This window comes from Haliotis rubra, unplaced genomic scaffold, assembly GCF_003918875.1.
Source record: "Haliotis rubra isolate DU_JTF1 unplaced genomic scaffold, ASM391887v1 Scf981, whole genome shotgun sequence".
NCBI lineage: Eukaryota > Metazoa > Mollusca > Gastropoda > Lepetellida > Haliotidae > Haliotis > Haliotis rubra.
The window spans coordinates 268612-288947 of record NW_025767725.1 but is presented as its reverse complement, the minus strand read 5'-3'; the positions used below and the strand labels follow the sequence as shown (position 1 = coordinate 288947).

At 45.4% G+C, this 20336-nt stretch overlaps 1 protein-coding gene across 1 annotated transcript in view; it reads left to right on the top strand.

The window, feature by feature from the left end:
* LOC124265527 (leucine--tRNA ligase, cytoplasmic-like) overlaps positions 1 to 19627 on the top strand; it is a 48918-nt gene extending 29291 nt beyond the window's left edge. Inside the window, exons 21-31 of the mRNA XM_046700315.1 lie at positions 409 to 472; positions 7741 to 7930; positions 8633 to 8723; positions 10634 to 10774; positions 12247 to 12387; positions 12927 to 13025; positions 13526 to 13633; positions 13999 to 14103; positions 17651 to 17746; positions 18701 to 18836; positions 19370 to 19627. Coding sequence (XP_046556271.1) covers positions 409 to 472; positions 7741 to 7930; positions 8633 to 8723; positions 10634 to 10774; positions 12247 to 12387; positions 12927 to 13025; positions 13526 to 13633; positions 13999 to 14103; positions 17651 to 17746; positions 18701 to 18836; positions 19370 to 19581 — 1383 coding nt within the window. The 3' untranslated portion in view covers positions 19582 to 19627. The remainder of the gene's footprint in view (positions 1 to 408; positions 473 to 7740; positions 7931 to 8632; positions 8724 to 10633; positions 10775 to 12246; positions 12388 to 12926; positions 13026 to 13525; positions 13634 to 13998; positions 14104 to 17650; positions 17747 to 18700; positions 18837 to 19369) is intronic.
* Positions 19628 to 20336: the final 709 nt, after the last annotated feature.

Below are 20336 nucleotides of genomic sequence, written 5' to 3'. Positions count from 1 at the left end.
ACTCAAAATTTTAGCCTCCGAGCTGAAGGATGTTTTGCCATTTCTTACAAATTTGATGTCAGGAATTAACATAACGGGATATTAGGATAGGGTGGGGTAATAGGGGGTGGGGTACCCGGGTAGAAATTGGGACCTGTCTCAGCCCTAAGACACACTGATACCGACAGTGGATATGTGCATCTGCGTCTATACATTCACATCTACTATATTCCTGAAATATCTTCACAGTTAGGAGAAGATTCTGAGAAGTGACCATAACTAAAACTACATCACACAAAAGGTAATCTTCTATGTGGCCAAAAGATATTTCATTCTTCTTTTTCGGCTGGGGACATTGCCATGTTAGTGGCTATGTGTTCACATGAAGGCCCAGAGAACACTGTTTCATCACAACCAATGTCTTTACAGATGTCCAAGTCCACAGGGAACTTCATGAGCCTGAACGATGCATTGGCCAAGTTCTCAGCTGATGGTATGTTGTGAGATGTTGTGTCACTAGGTTTGCCACCATCCTGTGATTCTGAGTTTGAATCCAGGATCAATACTGCTTGGTTGATCACCACCATGTTTGTGAGCTTCATGAGTGAATGAGTAAGTTAGTTTTACGCCGCACTCAGCAATATTCCAGCTATATGGTGGTGGTCTGTAATAATCGAGTCTGGACCAGACAATCAAGCGATCATCAACATGAGCATCGATCAACGTAATTAGGATACGATGACATGTGTCAACCAAGTCAGCAAGCCTGACCACCCGATCCGTTAGTCGCCTCTTTTACGACAAGAAGCTTCAAGCTCTACCAAAATGTCACCCTACAAAATATAAGAATGTGTTACCCATAAATTTGTCAGTATTGTACTTCCCAACTTCTAAATGCCACTAAAAGATGATACACCTCAAGGGAGACAACTGTCTTATTCTTCTTCATAGAGATCGTCCTTGGGGTACATATTATCCATTTTCCAAGCTGAAAATGTCCTGTGACAGTTGTATCAATGTTTTTTGAATAAGAAGATTGTACAATAAATAAACTCTTTTATTTACTATACGGCCCCTACCTCACGGAGTTACCTCCCGTTACGCATGCGCACCAACTGGGTAAGCTCCTAGACCCGTATCATCATTCCTTCTGCTGTCACTGCCGTGAACAGACGTCCATGAGCCGTACAGCGCTGAACTTTCTGAATAAGAAAACTATGTCTGATACTACACCACCTGTATGTATGGTCTTTTTTTGCCTATGAAAGAAACAGTAAAGCTTTACAGTTGGTTTGTTTCATAATTGTGACTTTGTATTAATTTTAATACACTAACTTTCCGTGGTTTTACGCCGCGTGTTGCTCTGTCATGGCGGGAAGTTTAGCGTGCCGTATGTGATAAAGTAATATTGCGTATTGAACCAACTCTTACTTCCGTGGTAGCCTTCCGCGTATTTTTCAATGTTTTCTACGTATATATATGTTGCTGGTCGCCCGTTAGCTACATGCTTTAGCGTGTTTGCTTTCAGGCCTTTTTGTCCTGTTAGGTCTGTGGACAGAGCATTCCGCGGGCCGACAGGCATGACCAATGTTAGCCGCCTGTCTGGAAAAGACCGGCCATGGCCTTGAAGTGTGTCCAATATGTCTTAGGTTTTCCCCTGTGCCCAAAAAGAGGAGGCGGCTGACACTCTTTTACAAAGAGATCACGAGGCGGGGTGGGAACTGACCCAGGTCCCCGTCTAAGGCCCAAAAGCGGTCGGCGTAAGGAAAAAAATCCCAAAGCCAAGCCCCCTCTCCTGCTTCTACTGGTGGGTTTGACATGTCTTTAATGGATAAATTGTTTCAGCAACATATGGACTCCGTGAAGTCCCTCGTCCGTGAGTCTGTTGGAGGGCTCCGGCAGGAGTTCCTCGCTCACTCGGACGAGGAGGAGAGTCATGGGTTGGGATCGCCCGGGCTCGGCTCGATCCCTCAGCCTTGAGCGTCTGTAGACCCGTTGCCTCTGGCCGGGTCCGGGCGCCTCGGCTGCCCTGGAGGAGGTGCTCCCAGTCCCCTCTCCGGAGTTGGCGCCATGGACCGTTGAGTATTCCTGGGATTCCGATCCCTCGCCCTCCCGCCCCATGAGGCGGAGGCACCAGTTCTGCCTGGTCTGCCTCCCAGCGTCTCGAGACCGAGAGGTCGTGCAGCTTGCAGGCGCCCGGCGTGGAGCACTCTGTCTGCTCTTCCCTCTCTGTGGTTCCTAGTGCTAGGCAGCCCACGGGTCCGGGGTTAGGGTCCTCTTTCAGAGGAGACCCAGCCTCAGACTTCGGGCTCGAGCGCCAGTCGATGGAGCTTGGGGAGGTAGAGGAGCATGGCGGTGCTTTCGTTTTGCCGGCTCTGCGGGGGAGGTCCGGCAAAAATTGCCGAGGCCTACCCAAGCAGCGGTGCCTGTTGGCAGCTTCGGACTTCGGCTGAGTTCAGCTTGCCAGGCGGCGTTTGCCCTCGGCAGCCCTTGCAGGCGCAGCTCCGCATTCTGCCTTCCGTTGGTCCAGGGCGTGGTTGATCCCCTCTTGTCTGGTTCCCGTGTCGGTTCGACTTGCGGATCTGAATGCGGAGATACCAACTTGGGAGGACTCCCTGTTAAATTGGTTCCCATCGTTGGCGAGTGAGTGTTCACTTCCGTCGCCCTGGGGAGGCTTTCGGCTTCCTCGGAGCAGCTCGGCTGCTTTCGGCAAGGCGCCTCACTCCACCGTTGCCCTCGGCGGGCATCCCCTGCGGCACGCGAGTACCCGGACCTCGAGGAGGTCTACGGGCAGCGATGCAGCAGGTCAGGGTGGTGGTCCATGAGGCCTACCTCACCTCGATTCAGAGGTCGGCCCTGGGCGGAGGGCATGCTGGCGGCGTTTCACGCGCGCATGTCGTGCTGCTCCGTCAGCTCTAGAAGTACAGGCACACCTGCAGCGACTCTTTGCGGTCTGCTGCGTCGGCGGTGATGTGCGCAGTCATGGGGATGTGCGCGAGGCTGTGGCTGTCGGCGTCTCGGTACTTCGGCAGCGGCGCAGCAGACCTTGCTGGCCCTCCCTTGCCGTCTGGGAGCAACCCTCTTTCCAGGGGCACAGCAGGTCATTGGGGAGGCTGCGCTGCAGCTACCTCCTTCAAGGACTCTAAGGCCTTGTTGGAGCACCAGCGGGTGTCTGCGCCCAGCTCCGTTCCACCTTCCTCCGCCCGGGGTGCAGCCTACACCCGAGTCTGCCGGCTGGCTCGCGCGGCTTGGTAGGGGTAGGCGGAGAGCAGGTCCGCCAAGGGTAGGGGCAAGGCAGTCCTCGACTAGCTCCCAGCCTTTTCAGCGGTGCGGGAGGTCTGCCCGACCTCCGTTAACCCATCAGGCTGTCGCTCAAGCCGTGTGTCACGCCCAGTCAGCTCCGCTGCTCGGGACAACGCCGCAGCTCCTACCCCATATCCCAGTGGGAGGCCGCCTCTCTCTATTCCTGCGGAATGGGAGAAGGCTACCAACAATGCTTGGGTGCTGGCCACCGTCAGCATCGGCCATTTACCACTGTGGGCGAGGTCCGCCCGACTTCACGGGCATCACGCCGCCTCGGTGCCGTCATGTCAGGCAAGAGGCGGACATATTAACGCCGACGAAGTTCAGGCTCTGCTGGACAAGTCCGCTAATCGCTTCGCATTCCACCGGGAGAGGAACGAAGCGGGATTTTACTCCACGTGCTTCCTGCGTCGAAGAAAGGCGGCGGGTTCCGTCCCCATTCTCAACCTCAAGGGGTTGAACCGCATGCTAAAGTACCATCCTTCAAGATGGAGACACTGCGCTTCGGTGATCTCATCTGTTCAGCCCGGCGATTGGCTCCGTCAATCGACCTAAAGGATCGCGTATCTGCATGTGCCCATACATCCATCGTTCAAGCAGTACCTTCGGTTCTCTTACGGCGGGGATGTGTTACCAATTCAGGGTGCTCCCCTTCGGCATATCGACTGCCCCAAAGGTGTTCACCAAGCTCATGTTAGTCCCAGCTACCCTCGCTTCGTTCGCAGGAAGGCGTTGTTACCATTACCTCGGCGACTGGTTGCTCCGGAGCACTAACACAGCAAGCGAGTCTAGATGCTACTCACACAGTGATAGACATTCTAACTTCGACTGGGGTGGATAATCAACCTCAAGAAATCCGACCTGGTACCCACCCAGGAGTTGGTTTTTCTTGGGCGATTCAAACAAACAAGGATCTCGTTTCCTTGTCGCCCCACGACCGAATCACCAGAGTTCGGAGATGGTATCTTCGTTCCTCTCCTCCCAGCCCCAGGCACCAGCGCGGACTTGGCTCCGTCTACTGGGCCATATGGCGGCGGCGATCTCTGTCGTGTGGCGGGCGCGGTTGAGGATCGCCCTATACAGCAAGCTTTGGCTCGGCTGTGGGCTCACCGGAGGATCTGGGCGCCCGGTCTCACAGTCCCGAGTGGTTGACACCTCACCTTCAGTGGTGGACAAATGTCGGGAATCTCACCAGGGGATCCCCTTGGAAATCCTGACGCCAGCTCTCACAGTTCAGACCGATGCGTCCCTCACGGGCTGGGGGGGTGTTCTGGGCAGTCTGTCGGCGTCCGGACTTTGGACCGAAGCTGAAGCCCACCTTCACATCAACGTGTTGGAACTGAGAGCTGTGCGGTTGGTTTTCGAGCGCTTCAGAGAGCATGTCCGTGGCCAGGTAGTCCGTCTTCAGTTGGACAACCAGACGGCCATGTCGTACATCCTGAAGCAGGGCGGCACGGTGTCCCCAGCGCTCCACAGGGAGGCGTGGGACTTTCTCCTCTGGTGCGACCAGTGTGACTGTCACATACTCCCTGTTTATCTCCCGGGGCTGGAGAGCGTCGCGAGCAGATCGCGCTCTCTGGCCGGATCCTGGCCCTTGCAGTGGATGCTCTACAGGCAGATTTTCAGAGTAATCTCCCAGTTATGCGGATTCGTTCCAGGTGGATCTGTTTGCGTCCGGCGGGGCATCAGACACCGATGTTCTGCTCTCGAATACGGACCCAGAGGCGTTGGCTGCCGCGCTTCCTGCTGGATTGGACGGGCAAAGTGCTCTAGGCGTTCCGCCGTTACCACTCATTCCCGTGTCCTTTCACAGCTGTCCACCCAGCCAGCTCGGCTGCTTGTGCTACTAGCACCGCTTTGGCGTCACAGAGCTGGTTTCGGTAATTCTCAGGTTTCTGGCTCAGCCTCCTGTTCTATTACCTTTCTGACGACCGGACATTCTCACTCAGAGCGGGCGCCCACCCAAATCCGCGGAGTTCAGTGGGTGGCTTGGCCTCTGTCGGGTCTAGCCTCAAGGCACGCTTGGAATTCCTGCAGCAGTTGCAGACACAATTCTGGCCCGGTGGGATTAGACAAGCGTTCAGTATGAGGATAGGTGGTCCCGCTATCGCGGCTGGTGTTCAGATAGGGGGATTGCAGATCCCTTTTCTGCGGATTTAGTCTGAGTATTGGAGTTTTTGCAAGCTCGTTTGGAAGAAGGCCTGGCGGCCCGACCATTAAGTGGCTACTCCACCGCTATTTCCACTTTTCACACCCCTGTCGATGGTGCTCTTCTGGGGCAGCACCCTCGTCAGCGCTTTCTTGCTGGCGGAATGGATTCGACCTGCTCTCAGGCGAACCAGTCCACCTTGGATTTGTCAATGCGTGCTCGATTGGCTGTCGATCCAACTTTCTCACACCTATCGGCTATTTCCATTCAGTTGTTAACTTGGAAGGGTGTTTTCTGGTGGCGGTAACATCTGGACGTAGGGTCGGCGATTTACATGCTATGTCGTCCGACCGAGCTGACTGTGTTTCACACTGATCGTGTCAGCATTCACCTCCGGATACTTACCCTCGAAGGTCGATCCGCGCTTTCCATGTGACAGCTCCTATCAAACTTCCCACTCTTACCCAGCCTTCCACATCGGGGACCACTCCCTCTGAGCACTCACCCGTTGGATGTCCGTAAGAGGCGGCTCAAAGTCTATATCAAGCGAGCGCGCGGGGAATCCGTCGCGGGTACCCAGCTGTTCTGTTGTTCTACGGTGGCGGGAAGGCTGGTCTGCCAGCGAGCAAGCAGACTTTGTCTGGCTGGCTAGTTTCGATATATTTGTGCGCGCATATCAGGCTAAGGGCAAGCCTCCCCCTGAGGGGTTGAAGGCTCACTCGGTCAGGGCAGTAGCCGCATCAAAAGCTTTTGCATCGGCACTCCCCATTGAAGAGATCTGCTCTGCCGCTATTTGGAGCCGGCCAGGCACGTTTATACGGCATTACCAGCTCGACACGCATTCCCGTAATCGTGCGAGCTTTGGCCGTTCTGTTCTCTCCAGTGGACAGTGTCCTGCCACCCTGACCGAGTGAGTCTTGGTTTTTTGGTTTGTTTCTTGATGCTGCTGTACAATAATTGTGTATTATTGACATGTCTGCTACTGTGAGTTAAACTACCCCCTTTCGATTCTCTCAGGAGTACTTAGTCGATTGTGAGCGGTATTGACATTCCCCTCTACGGTGCTCACTAATCGACACTAGGTGGATGGGGTTTTGTTGACATTCGGACATGTGCGATTGCCTATGCTAAACGTATGGAGGTCGTCTTTGAGCACAAATCCTCCCTGTCAGTTCCCCTCCCATAATGCCTCTCGCGGGAAGCGCAACTGGGACATGTGACAGGTGAGTGTTATGGCGTCTGTTCAATTTTATTTTTTTCCATGATACGATCGCTATATTTTGTGTGTGCTTGGACAGAATTCCCTCTTCCCTGGCCTCCGGTCTTTGGGAGTCTGTGTTTATGCATAATATGTACCCCAAGGACGATCTCTATGAAGAAGAATTAACCAAACCTGAAGAGGTTTTCAATTCTTCGAAGAGATTCGTCCTTGGGGTAGGGCCTCCCGCCTCCCCGCAATTCTGTTCACTGATATATTCAGCAGAAGGAATGATGATACGGGTCTAGGAGCTTACCCAGTTGGTGCGCATGCGCAACGGGAGGTAACTCCGTGAGGTAGGGGCCGTATAGTAAATAAAAGAGTTTATTTATTGTAAAATCTTTTTATTCAAAAAACATTGATACAACTGTCACAGGACATTTTCAGCTTGGAAAATGCATAATATGTACCCCAGGACGACTCTCTTCGAAGAATTGAAAACCTCTTCAGGTTTGGTTAAATTTAATGAGACCTAGGTTTGCTATAGATCTTGGTGATTGGCTTTCACACTATAGTAAACTGGTCCTGTGTAATATCACTGCAATGTCTGGTGCAAAGGTTTTGTTTACTTTAACATGGTTGTTATTCCTCTGCCATGTAAACTGTTCAATATCTTGGCAGATATATGAGACAGATCTTGAAGGGGTGCCTTTTGCTATTGGCATTTTTATTTTGTCGATTTCCATGGAAACGATTTGGACTTAGTCTCAAAAGGGAGGGGTGGGTTTCGTATCTGGAGCACAACTCGAAAACTTCTTAATATCTTTCAGCATAACTTGGCAGATATGTGAGGCCGATCCCAAAGTGGTGCCTTATGCTATTTACATATTTTTGGCATTTTTATTTTTCCCGTTTTCCATGGAAATGATTTGGACTTAGTCTAAAAAAAAATCAAGCTGGACTTTAAGTAACTGTCAGATTATTTGTTCTTTCAAAAATGTGGGGGCCGGGGGGATATGTCATCTTCTGATGACTCTTGTTTATTGCATTTTATGTAGAATGTTATAATAAATAAAAATTTGTGCAATATATTTTAAAATTTTCTGTCCAGGCACAAGACTGTCTCTAGCAGATGCTGGAGATTCTGTGGAAGATGCCAACTTCGTGGAGAAAATGGCTGATGCTGGTGTCCTGCGTCTGTACACCCTTTTGGAATGGGTGAAGGAAATTCTGGCAAATCAGGGCACACTGAGGAAAGGCCCATCGAGTGAATACACATTCAACGATAAAGTCTTCATTAGGTATTTGAGGGGAGGGTTTTCACACTGGTTCAGGCACAATTGTTGGGAGTATGTCAATATAATGACTATATAAAACATCTGATGTACAGTGGACTCTGGCAATATCGGCCTCTGTAAACACCGGCACTCTGTCTACATCGCAAGTTTCAGTCCCGGCAGAAATGCACTTAATTATCATTTAGAAACATCTGTAAACATCGGCATATGTCTACTCCGGATATCGGCATTGTTTTTCAGTCCCAACGAACAAGTTGTTATGAAAATGAATCTGTAAAAAACGGTCCCGAGTGATGTCAGTATTGACAGAGTACACTGTAGTTGTATTTCGTATCAGAGATATATTCCTGTTATATTTCATGTACATCACAGAAAATTCTGTCTATTCAAGACACTTTAATATTAATCTTTTTTCTTAAATTAACTATTTTAGAGTCAGTCAGTCATGATGAATTATTTAATATTTGAGTATTTGGGTAATTCATACCCATAGGGTTAGAATGAACCAAGTTCAAACAAATTTATGTGCACTAGGAAGTCAGTTTAGTTATGTGGACTCATTATTGACCTCATTTGAATTGAATCTGTAAGAATTAATGTATAACTTGAAGTTCTACAAGAAATTCTGATTCAAGTTTCTTGAAAACAGATTGATGCATTGAAATTTAATGATCTGGTTTTAATGCCACATGTTTCCTTCTTCAGTGAAATGAACAAGTCCATAGCTGACACGAAAGCTAACTATGACAATTACCTCTTCAAAGATGCTCTCAGGACAGGCTTCTTTGAGTTCCAGGTAAACTTACAGTCTTACGTTGTTCTTTCTTTTACAGCTACTGTGTTTCAACTGTTTAGGTGTAGCATTAATGAGAACGTAACGATGTGTATGCACAGTAGTGGTGGTCTGATCGATGAAATAATCGAAGATTGGTCACAATGACAAAACGACCAAGCAATCGGTCATGTTTTCTCATAATCGAACACAAACAATTTTGGATCACTTGTTTGCAATGACAATATTTTTCGCAGGGTTGGTTTTGTCTGTTACATTACCTAAGCACTACAAGCTTGTTCCAGTCATGAACGACTCCAGGAAACTCAAGTTCCTTACACAGTCATCCTTTAAAGATGTAAAATTTGCAAATGCATTTTCGTGCAATTTGCAGAAAACTGAAATAACTACATGTTTTTTCTTTATTTTTTGTGCATTAACAAACATAACGCGGAAATGTGATTAATTATTTTTGATGATTGATCGGTTGTAATGAACCAATCATCAATTATGAGATTTAAACCACTTCCCAACACTAATGATAAGGCAAGTCAATTACTGAGCAGTTTGTGTTTGTTTGAATCCGGCTTATCTCCCTTGAACTACGGTCATGATCCATTCAGTGAGTGAGTGAGTATGGTTTTATGCTGCTTTTAGCAATATTCCAGCAATATCATGGCGGGGGACACCAGAAATGGGCTTCTCACAATGTACCCATGTGGGGAATCGAACCCGGGTCATCGGCGTGACAAGCGTACACTTTAACGACTAGGCCACCCCACCGCCCTGATCCATTCAGGGTGAACCTGTAACGCGTTTTGCAGGGGGTATTAAAATGGACTCCGTGCGTGCGTCCGTCCGTGCACATTTGTTGTTTCCGGAGCTGACCTCTAAAACCGTTCAATATTTCTTCACCAAACTTGGCACACAGATAGATCTGGTGGTGTACTAGTGCCTTTTGGTAGTTTTGGAATTCTGAATAAAATATTTTTGGCGTTTCTGTGGCAACAAGTTTTGACTTAGCCTGAAATTGGTGATAGTGCTCCTTTCTGGAGCAGAACTTTAAAAACCTTTCAATACTCTCCTTCCACATTTCTATATACACACCTAAATATTTGACATAATCATAACTCATAGACATAATCATGAAGAGTAAAGAGTATTTTGCCATTGCGGGGGATATTGATGACTTTGTTTTCTTGTTGATTTCTAAGTGAACTGGAATTTCTCTGAACTGGACCTGTTTTGTATTGAAACTATATAGTCGATAACATTGTGATCAGGATTTGATGATTTGATAAACGTGAACTCTCTGAGGCGTACATTAAGTGTAATAACTGTATTGATGGTAGAATGAAGATATATTTAATGAGGACTCTCAGTTTGGATTGCCAAGTCCAAGAGTTATTCCCCTTCCTACGGCAATCTGGGCCATGGGTGCCCTGTTATAAGGCACCGACACAGCAATTTCGCTGTCCCTTGATGTCTTTCGAAACCTGTGATTACAGTCTCAAATAATGTTTCTAGGTTTTTTGGGACGGTAATTTTACTCGGGTTTCACCAAACTAATAGACATCAGAGACCTATAACTGCAGGACTGTTGAAAGTGATGTTAAACCCAAATCACTCACTCACTCACTCTGTCGATCAAATTGGCGTTTCTTGCCGTAATTTGTTGACGCATTGGTTTGGGGGTATTTGATAGGTCCTGGAACCTTTGCTTGTCTACATGGACTTGGTAGTCAGCACTGATTGACAAACTTTATTTCATTGCAAAAATGTGTTTGCAAACAAACAAGTATGGATGTGTTTCATGACAAAGGATCTATTAATGTATATATTAGGAATGTAATATTTGGGGTGTTTGGTGTTATCAGAAGAAGTATGTCCATGCACTCTGGTGTGAATATTGTGTTTACGATGTGTGATTTCAGGCCATCCGAGACAAGTACCGGGAGGTGGAGATGGAGGGGATGCACCGTGACCTCGTGCTGCGCTTCATCGAGGTGCAGGTCCTCATGCTGGTGCCACTATGCCCTCACATCTGTGAACACATCTGGGGGCTGCTCGGCAAGGTCAGTACTGTAACAGGACGGTTGGAGATTCGATCCTATTGAATTAGGGATTCTGGGTTACCATGTTGTGGAAGTTCATTGCTTGCCATGCATCTGTTCTGGTCTTAATAGCAGCAGACTCCTTGAATTCACTCATTCTGTGGCTATAGTAGATGGTCTGTCATTTGTGGTTTTGTTTGGTCCTGTGAGTAGATAGTCAGGTCTGGCATTTGTGGTGGTCGGTCCTGTGAATCAGTTGAAGTTAAGCAACATCGAGCTCGGACAATCCTTGGATGGGTTCACCGTGTTTGGCAGCTTGACCCCGGTTGCAACGCGGTTGCCATGGACCATTCAAGAGAACATAACACACAACTCCATATGAACTGATTTTTTCAAAACATCTTTATTCACTTTTATTAAAATATTCCAGACTAAAAGTGAAAATATTAGGTGGTCTTTAGCCCCAAACCATTAGAAATGCAGTTTTTTCTAAAAGGAGAAACATTATTTAACTTACACAGCAGTATGTAATTATGACAATTTTTTTCAATCCTGTGACTACACTATGGTGGAAGAACAACCACAATTTAGTAGATTTATGTCATCACTTAGGATTATAGGGTCATGACATCAAAAGAACGAATGAAACGAGTGTTACCTGTGGTAACAGTTATAAGAGCATTCAACAGTCAAAGAACATTGCTAACAATCAAACGCCCCTTGGCTTGCAGTCCTATACGATTTTCCACGACCACCCATTTAGCAGCTGTAAGTTCACGAATGTCAGGATCATATAGCCGTGGTTTTGACCAGGGAGATAATCAACTGGTGGAGTATACAAGGGTTGTAGATCCTGAGAGTTTCTGAGACTTCAGTCCTGCCCACAATGAAGCACATGTGATACATGTGGTCTCACCTTAGGCAAGTGAGTTTGTTCAAACTTGCCTCTGTTACCAGGTTGGATCCAGCAGAAAATGGGTACCGGGGTGGAAAAAGTCATGTGACTATAACCTTCTATTATTATTCTATGAAATATCAGTACATCAAAGACTTGTAAGAACAGCCCTCTGTCACACAGAAATGTAGAATCGTGGCAGTTTGTTTCTATTCTTCCAAAATATCAGACTTCTGCCTTATGTCCTTGATTTAGATTCTGGATTGGAATTGTTCATCTGAAAGCTTTGGCTCCTGGATCCAGATCCAAAAAGCATTAAGTAGCACTAAGACTTTTGTAGGCCGATGGTAAACCAAAACAAAGAGATAAGACAGGTTATGCTCCCAAAGGGGAGTTGAGAGATTGACAATATGATGTGCCGTTGAGATTGACATCCAGTGAGCGAGAGAAAAACAAAGCCTTTGGTAAACAAAGGATTCAGACATTTTGTACCCCAGTAGCCTAAACTCCCTGATGTGGTGGATCAGACAGGTGGTTCAATGTATCAGAAGTACATTGTATCCTGTGTATCTTTAACTCACTGCCTTGTGTTTCCCAGCCTGACAGCATCATGAAAGCGTTGTGGCCAGTCGGAGGAGAGGTTGACATGAAGTTGGTCCAGGCATCTGAGTATATCACTGATGCTGCCCACGAATTCCGCATCCGTCTCAAGGCCTACACAGCACCAGGCAAAGGGAAGGTAAGGTTCTGAAAGGCTGCAGATTAGCTGTCTGCTATGGTTCATTGTGAAGGTTTGGGCTAGAATCGGTCAACAGCAACCCATGCTTGTCGTAAGAAGCAACAAACAGGATCAAGTGGTCAGGCTCATTATCTTGGTTGATGTATGCCTTCATATCCCACTTGTATAGATCGATGCTCATTATGTCAATCACTGGATTGTCTGATCAAGACTAAGTTTTTACAGACCGCCATCTTGTAGCTGGAAAATTGCTAATTATTGTGTTTAACAACAAACAAATATGTTGTATAGGTCATCATGCAGATGTTTAAGGACAGGGTGTTTTTGTCAGGTGAGATATTTCATCAGCTACTGATCACTTCCAGAAAGAGCGGTGGGGTAGCCTAGTGGTTAAAGTGTTCGCCCGTCACGCCAAAGACCCGGGTTCGATTCCCCACATGGGCACAATGTGTGAAGCCCATTTCTGGTGTCCCCAACTGTGATATTGCTGGAATATTGCAAAAAGCGGCATAAAACCCAACTCACTCACTCACTTCCAGAAAGGTCCCCCTGCTCCCAGTCAGGCCACAGTGTGGGTGGCGAAGACGTTCCCACCGTGGCAGAGTGCCGTCCTCACCAAGCTGAAGGAACTACACAAGGTGAGAATTTAACTTTCAGATCTCTCATTATAAACTTATACAACATAGATTGTTCTACACAGGAGTAAACCTGATGTTGCAGCTGTGTTAATTGGATCACGCGAACCCTGCTCCACCAAATAATCTAAGTGCTACAGCTCTCAAAACTTTGTGTTTAAATACAAGATTGAAGGCAATCTTAGCACAACGATTGTACTGTGGGATTAGCCCCTGGTGTGTAAAAAAGATCCAACAAGCTTATTGAACTTGGTAATGTGGCGGGGCGGTGGAGTAGCCTAGTGGTTAAAGCATTGGCTCGTCATGCCGAACCCCGGGTTTGATTCCCCACATGGGTACAATGTGTGAAGCCCATATCTGGTGGCATAAACCCAAACTCAGTCAGTCAGTGGTAATGTGGCCCCAAGAAGGCGTTGGACAAGGGAGATAACTCTGTAACTCTTTCCTTGCTTGATTATTTGTATTGGTTGATGTGTCCTCACACAATGAGTATCTTCTTGCAGCCGGAAACAGGTCTCCCTGAAAACAAGCTGATAGCCACTGAACTGAAGGACAGGCCTGAACTGAAGAAATACATGAAGAAACTGATGCCTTTTGTGCAGCTAGTGAAGGTAAGCTCATGTGGTATTTATTTACCTTTACTTGTTGGAACCCGTGAAAATCCAGGTTAGAATTGGTCTCCAGCAACCCATGCTTGTCGTAAGAGGCGACTAACGGGATCGGGTGGCCAACCTCGCTGACTTGGTTGACATACGTCATCGTATCCCCATTGCGTAGATCGAAGCTCATGCTGTTGATCACTGGATTGTCCAGACATATTTGCCTATCTAAACTTAATGGGAATGTTTATTGAATGAAGAGACACTGAACATAGTTTCTAAATGATAACCTCTTTTATTGTTCCACTTTCTTCAACACTGAGTGACACAAAATGATGGAGTTTCATGAGATTATCATTTCTGAATCTGTTTGACAGGAAAATTTTGCCAAACAAGGAATGAAAGCTCTGGCTCTGACAATGGACTATGATGAGACCGAAATACTGAAGACAAGTCTGAAGTATTTAACATACACACTGGAGGTGAGTGACTGGATGAACATTAGGACAGAACCAAGATGAAGGAGGCAATGTTATGGATGTACTCATGGCCAAATGTAGAGATAGCGGGGACGCGGTGGGCATGCTGTCTAAGGCGCCAGGCTAGTGATCCAGCGAGGTTGAGGTGTCGGGGTCGAGCCCACCTTTGACCGGGTGTAAAAACCTTGGAGTCAACTTTGTGTGCAGACTCTTTCAGTGTTGTCACAACCCCCAGTGTACAGTACACAACCCTGTGCACTTAAAAGAACCCACGAATCCGTTGGTATATGATGAGATGGTGGCCACATGAATACGTGCAAGCACCTAGTGTGACAATGTGTCTCAGTCAACCCAGCTGTGAATGGGTACCTCGGTAGGATGAGAAAGCCAAGATAACTCGGTTTCGCCTAGTGCCTGCAGTTGTATACTCCCCAGGGAGATGAGATTGATAATACATGTGCCGTTGAGATTGATATCCGATGATCGAGGGGAAAAAATACCAGTGCCTTGAGCAAGCACTAGTTGTGTGGATATGTGCACTATATAAATATCCTATAATAATTATAAATCAGGTAATATGATACACCCGGTCTTATCACCCATAGTGCATATCTTGACCATTTTGAACACCACTTCTTGTCACCGTTCATTAGACCATGTGTTTAATGCTCATGCAGTTGGTCTATGAACATGTGGACACCTTGTTTGGTTTTAGTAACCTGATACATTCTGTAGCTAGTTCCACATCAACAAGAATTTTTGGAGTGTGGTTGGTGTCATACTAATCATGGGATAACACTTCTAGCATTTGACTTAGGACCAAATATCAACCTCTTTAATGTTTCGTTATTTTATTAAGAATTTACTCCTAAAATAGTTGGAAGAAAAGTTGTTCTGGCAATTGTGAATAATGTAGAATGCATGGACTTAGTGACCTCAAGGCTGCAAACATGTGTAACCATTGCTTGCATCCCTGGCGAATGTCTGGAGTACAGTGAAGCCTCGTTAATCTGGACGGTTGTGTTTCTCAGCAAATTCGTCCGGATTTCGAATTATCCAGACTACTGAATCAAGACCCAAGTTCAAGCAAGAGTTGCTTCCCTTACTATTACAAAAACGACACGACTCTGGATAAAACAAATAAGCATTTAATGTAAAGCTTATAAAACGATGAATAGCAAGCACAACAATAAATCATAGCAAAAAGTCTTTCATAGTTGTTTGTGTTCTTTTAACCTGTACATACTTATTCCATCATGAAACCAAATTTACTGACCATAGATCTATGTTAGGAGTTGAAGCTACTAGATACGCAGTTATACATTTGTAAATTAACATATAGAATGGGATATTTGGATACTGTTACACTTTTGTAGAATTTTATTCAGTATTCCTGTGAGCATTTACTCAGAGCTGGTAACATGTCTTTGAAAACCTGATAAGGTTTCAGAAACAGTATACATCATGATAATATCACTCCCAGTCAGTGTTCCAGTACTAGAGATGTCTGTTTCTCACTTGTTTAGAGATGAGTAAGCTGAATCTGGTGGACTTGCTCAATGCTGATTAGATCTCTCCTGAATGTAGGTTAGCGTCCCGAGTCCGTCCCACCTAATCACGTTAATGGTGCTCTGTCAGGTGTTGGTAGAATCATGGCGGCTGGGATTCCAGGTTGGAGTTGGTGCCCATCAACCTGTGCTGGTTGTAAGAGGTCGGTGGTCAGGCTCGCTGACCTGGTGCATTTTATGTCATCATGACCTGAATTGCTGGATCGCTGCTTATTACTCTGGGCCTAGATTTTCGAAGCTCACTTAGCACTAAGATAGTCATAAGTTAATGTTAATGTATGGCACTTACGACTATCTTAGCACTAAGAGAGCTTTGAAAATCTAGGCCCTGGATTGTCTTTTCCAGACTCAGATATTCACAAGTTGCTATCATATTAAGTGTGGGTTTAAATGAGAAATATAATCGTTACAAAAACAAGCTGTTTGGCATAACCAAAGTGGTATATGTCCACAACATTAGGGCTGGGTATCAACAAAGATGACAGATCGATCATCATTAAATGAATATTGATCGATTATAAATACGTATTGGAGAAGTATCTTTAAGCAAGAGTTACTGAAATACCTGAAAGTAATCATCATTTTTCTCAGCAGTGGTGAATGGTAACATGTTTAGGCTAGGATTACCAACTTAACAGTGTCCTGTACATTAAGAGCAGTCCATGAATAAAGACTTTACTCTGTGTATTATCTGAGTACATTTAACATTATTTCATCACAATAGTTCATGTACGATATTATCGATGACCCAATTTTCATATTGATAAAAATTAATAAAGATTCCCATCCATGAAATTATCGATCTTTTAGCCAGCCAGATTATTGCTGTGATGTCATGATGTCTACAAAACTCACCAGTGCTTGCACAAAAACAGGATAATTGTTATTGTCATAGACAATGTTTTATTGAAGACTCAACAAACTAATTGTATGTGTGAGGTGAGGTGAAATTGGGTTTTGAAATTGGGTTTTAAGTTATTTTGAGAATATATGACGACATGCATGCATGTGTATGTGTATGTGCGGCTGCTTGTTCTAGCCCAGACTTAAGCTGGTTTTATAGTGCTAGCCCACTGAGATACCATGCCGCAGTGAAGCTTGAATACCCCACTCAGACACATTATACTGACTCTGAGCCGACCAGTCCTTGTTGTACCCATTAATGCCGAGCGCCAGGCAGGGACCAACAAGTACCATATTTTAACATCTTTTTGGTATGACGCGGTCGGGGATCAAACCTGCGACCTTCCGTTCTCCGGGCGGACGCTCTAACCACTACACCCCGGAGGCGGTCAATTGTATGTGTGTATAAGACTATACTGCTGTATATATAAGTATAAATAATTTTGTCTACTGGATAATATTAATTCAGATGTAGCAGATGACACCAGTCTAATCTCACTTTATGGTTAGGTTTATGTTTCCACAAATATGTTACAAGAATTAGCTAAGTTTTATCTTATAGCAAGATACAGGCTGTTCTCAACTTTCAACTAGGATATTAATGTCTTTTCAGGAAACACAAAACTTATTCACTTATGTATGCGTGTATATTTAAAATGAATGCCTTTGATTGTCCCTATTACTAGTATATGTATATGATGGTTGTGGCATTCATGTCAGTTTCAGGTAATTCATCATGAAAATTGTTGTCAAATGAGAAGGGGTAGGCACAGCTTGGGACTAAAACAATGGATCATTTGTGGCCTTTAGTCTGTAATTCCTCATAGCTCAGACTGTAAATATTTGTGACATGGCATAAAGGGTGCGGTGGGGTAGCCTAATGGTTAAAGCGTTGGCTCGTCATGCCGAAGACCCGGGTTCGAATCCCCACATGGGTACAATGTGTGAAGCCCATTTCTGGTGTCCCCCGCCGTGATATTGCTGGAATATTGCTAAAAGCGGCGTAAAACCAAATTCAGTCAGTCAGTCATGGCATAAATGTTACCTAGTTTAATGAATAATTCCTGCTGTCTCCCTAGCTGGAGAAGATCGACATCAGGTTCTCTGAAGATGCGGATGAAAAGGTTCAACAAGACTGCTGCCCAGGAAAGCCTTTCATCACCTACAGAACAGAGGTAAATACACGAACCTGTCTTGGGATTTTTGTCCATCTTCGATGCCTCAGTGGGGATTCCAGATCCAAATAGCTTCTTGTGTTTGTTGTTGGCGCCAAAATGGGTATTGGTTGGATAGGTTCCATGGTTTGACCTTTGTGCGACATTATACATCAGTGGATTGGGTTGTTGCTCAGTCTGTATCACTGGTTTGCTGTAGGAGTGAGCCCAAATGGGTATTGGTTGGATAGGTTCTGTGCTTTGACCTTTGTGCATCAGTGGATTGGGTTGTTGCTCAGTCTGTATCACTGGCTTGCTGTAGGAGCGAGCCCAAATGGGTATTGAATCATTAAATATGAATCACAAGCTTGATTTAGGATCAAGCTCAAATGGGTATTGGATGGCTGGCTCTGTGTTTTGACCTTTGTGTGGAATGGAATGGATTGTTTCTCAGTCTTTATCACTGGTGTAGTGTTCCACAATGTGTTATCCTCTGCAACACAGTTTGCTGAGGTATTATTTTGGACTCCGCCCGTCCGTCCGTGCAAATTTAAAATGCAAACAGTTAAATATTTCTTCACCAAACTTGGCACATAGATAGGTGTGGTAGTGAACTGGTGCGTTTGGTAGTTTTGGATTTCTGATTGAAATAATGGTTGCGTTTCCATGGCAACAAGTTTTAATTTGACTGAAATTGGTGGTAGTGGTTCTTTCCGAAGCAGAACTCTAAAACCCTTCGATACTCTAATTCCATAGTCATAACTAGTTGACATTTTCATGATGAATATTTTGCCATTGTGGGGAATATTGATGACCTTGTCTTCTTGTTTTATCTGGTTTGCAGTGATACAGCTGAAATATTGCTTGCTATGGGTGCCACTTTTTTCAACTCATTTTACGAATAGCTATGGGTACATTGCTGCAATTACTATGTTGATATAACAACTTTTCCCTAATTTTTTAATTCATTTTCAGCCAAATGTCCCTTTAAAGTTGCTAAATCCTCAGCCATATAGTGGACTGTTTGAGACCACAGTGCCAGTTTTCCAGGGGGACACATACCAGCAGATTCTCACCCGACTCAATAAGATGGAGAGGTCAAAGATCAAAGGTGGGTCAAAGTCTTATACATATCTTCAAGTAGTAACATTTGTGAACATACAAGGTATGTTACTGATAAATCTGGGTCGGTTGGGTAACCTAGTGGTTAAAGCGTTTGCTCGTCACGTCACGTCGAAGACCCGGGTTCGATTCCTTACATGGGTACAATGTGTGAAGCCCATTTCTGGTGTCCCCTGCCGTGATATTGCTGGAATATTGTTGAAAGCGGCGTAAAACTAAACTCACTCACTCACTCAATCACTGATAAATCTGAAGGCTGAAAGGTATTCCTGGGATGGTAGCCATGAGTAGAGAGATGGGGAATTGCGTGGTCAAAATTGTTGCCAAAGTGGGTTGTTTTGGAATATCAGCTAAGACTAAGAGGACCAACTCTCAGCAAGGCCTGCTCCCACTCTCTGTTTCAGATGGGAGGTGAGGTAGCCTAGTGGTTAAAGTGTACGCTTGTCTCACCAAAGGCCTGGTTTCAATTCCCCACATGGGTGGCATAAAACTAAACTCACTCACTCACTCGTTTTGTTCCAGACCCTTCCTCGGTCGTGATGCTGAGGTACGAGGACCCAGTGGTTGGACCAAGACAGCTCCCTGACATGAACAATCTCAAGAAAGGACTTGTTGCCATTAGCAACTCCTCTGTGTTCAGCATCCGTGTGGAGAAGAACGAAGTGACTGTGGCAGAAGGAGGCAAGACTCATCCTGTAGGACAACGCCTGGTGTATATGCTCAAGTCAAACTAACTTAATCAGAACTGAAGAGATCGCAGATCACAACAGGAGATGTCTAAATGTCTGGTGTATATGCTCAAGTCAAACTAACTTAATCAGAATTGAAGAGATCGCAGATCACAAGAGGAGATGTCTCAATGTCACATGTTTACATCATGCAACTATTTATTTTTAAGAAGTGTGTTGTTGGTCTGAGAGCACAGTAGACATTTATAAGGGGACGACTGTTTAATGTTTAATGGGTTGCTGCATTGTTTATAGAGACAACGTTTCTTTTCATCCATGTTTCAACAAACAATTTTCATCTCAGAATGGAGGCAGTTGGTAGCCTAATGGGAACAGTTGCTACTCACATGGAAGGCCCTGGTTCGATTCCTCACATGGGTACAATGCTAGTGTATTGCTGGAAGCAGATCTAGATTCTATTGCTGGTATTTGTGCCTCCTTTTGAGTAATTTTGCCTGAATCACTTCACGCTGCACAAAGCTTATTGATCATTTACCGAGTTTTCATGACATATGCAAAAAAAACATTAAGTCCCCAAATTTTATACAGAATCTGCTTCAGAGCATCCAGGCATTCAACTTCATCAGTGTTTATACTACAAGTATATGTCAGATCACCACCAGGACCTGCCCGATCGCACTCGGATGCCCTCCCTTGAAACAAAATGTTAATATACCTAATGAACAATTTTGGTACCTAATATCAGTTTAATTTTACAGCATTAACATAACATACGATTTTTAAGGGATTCAATGACAGGA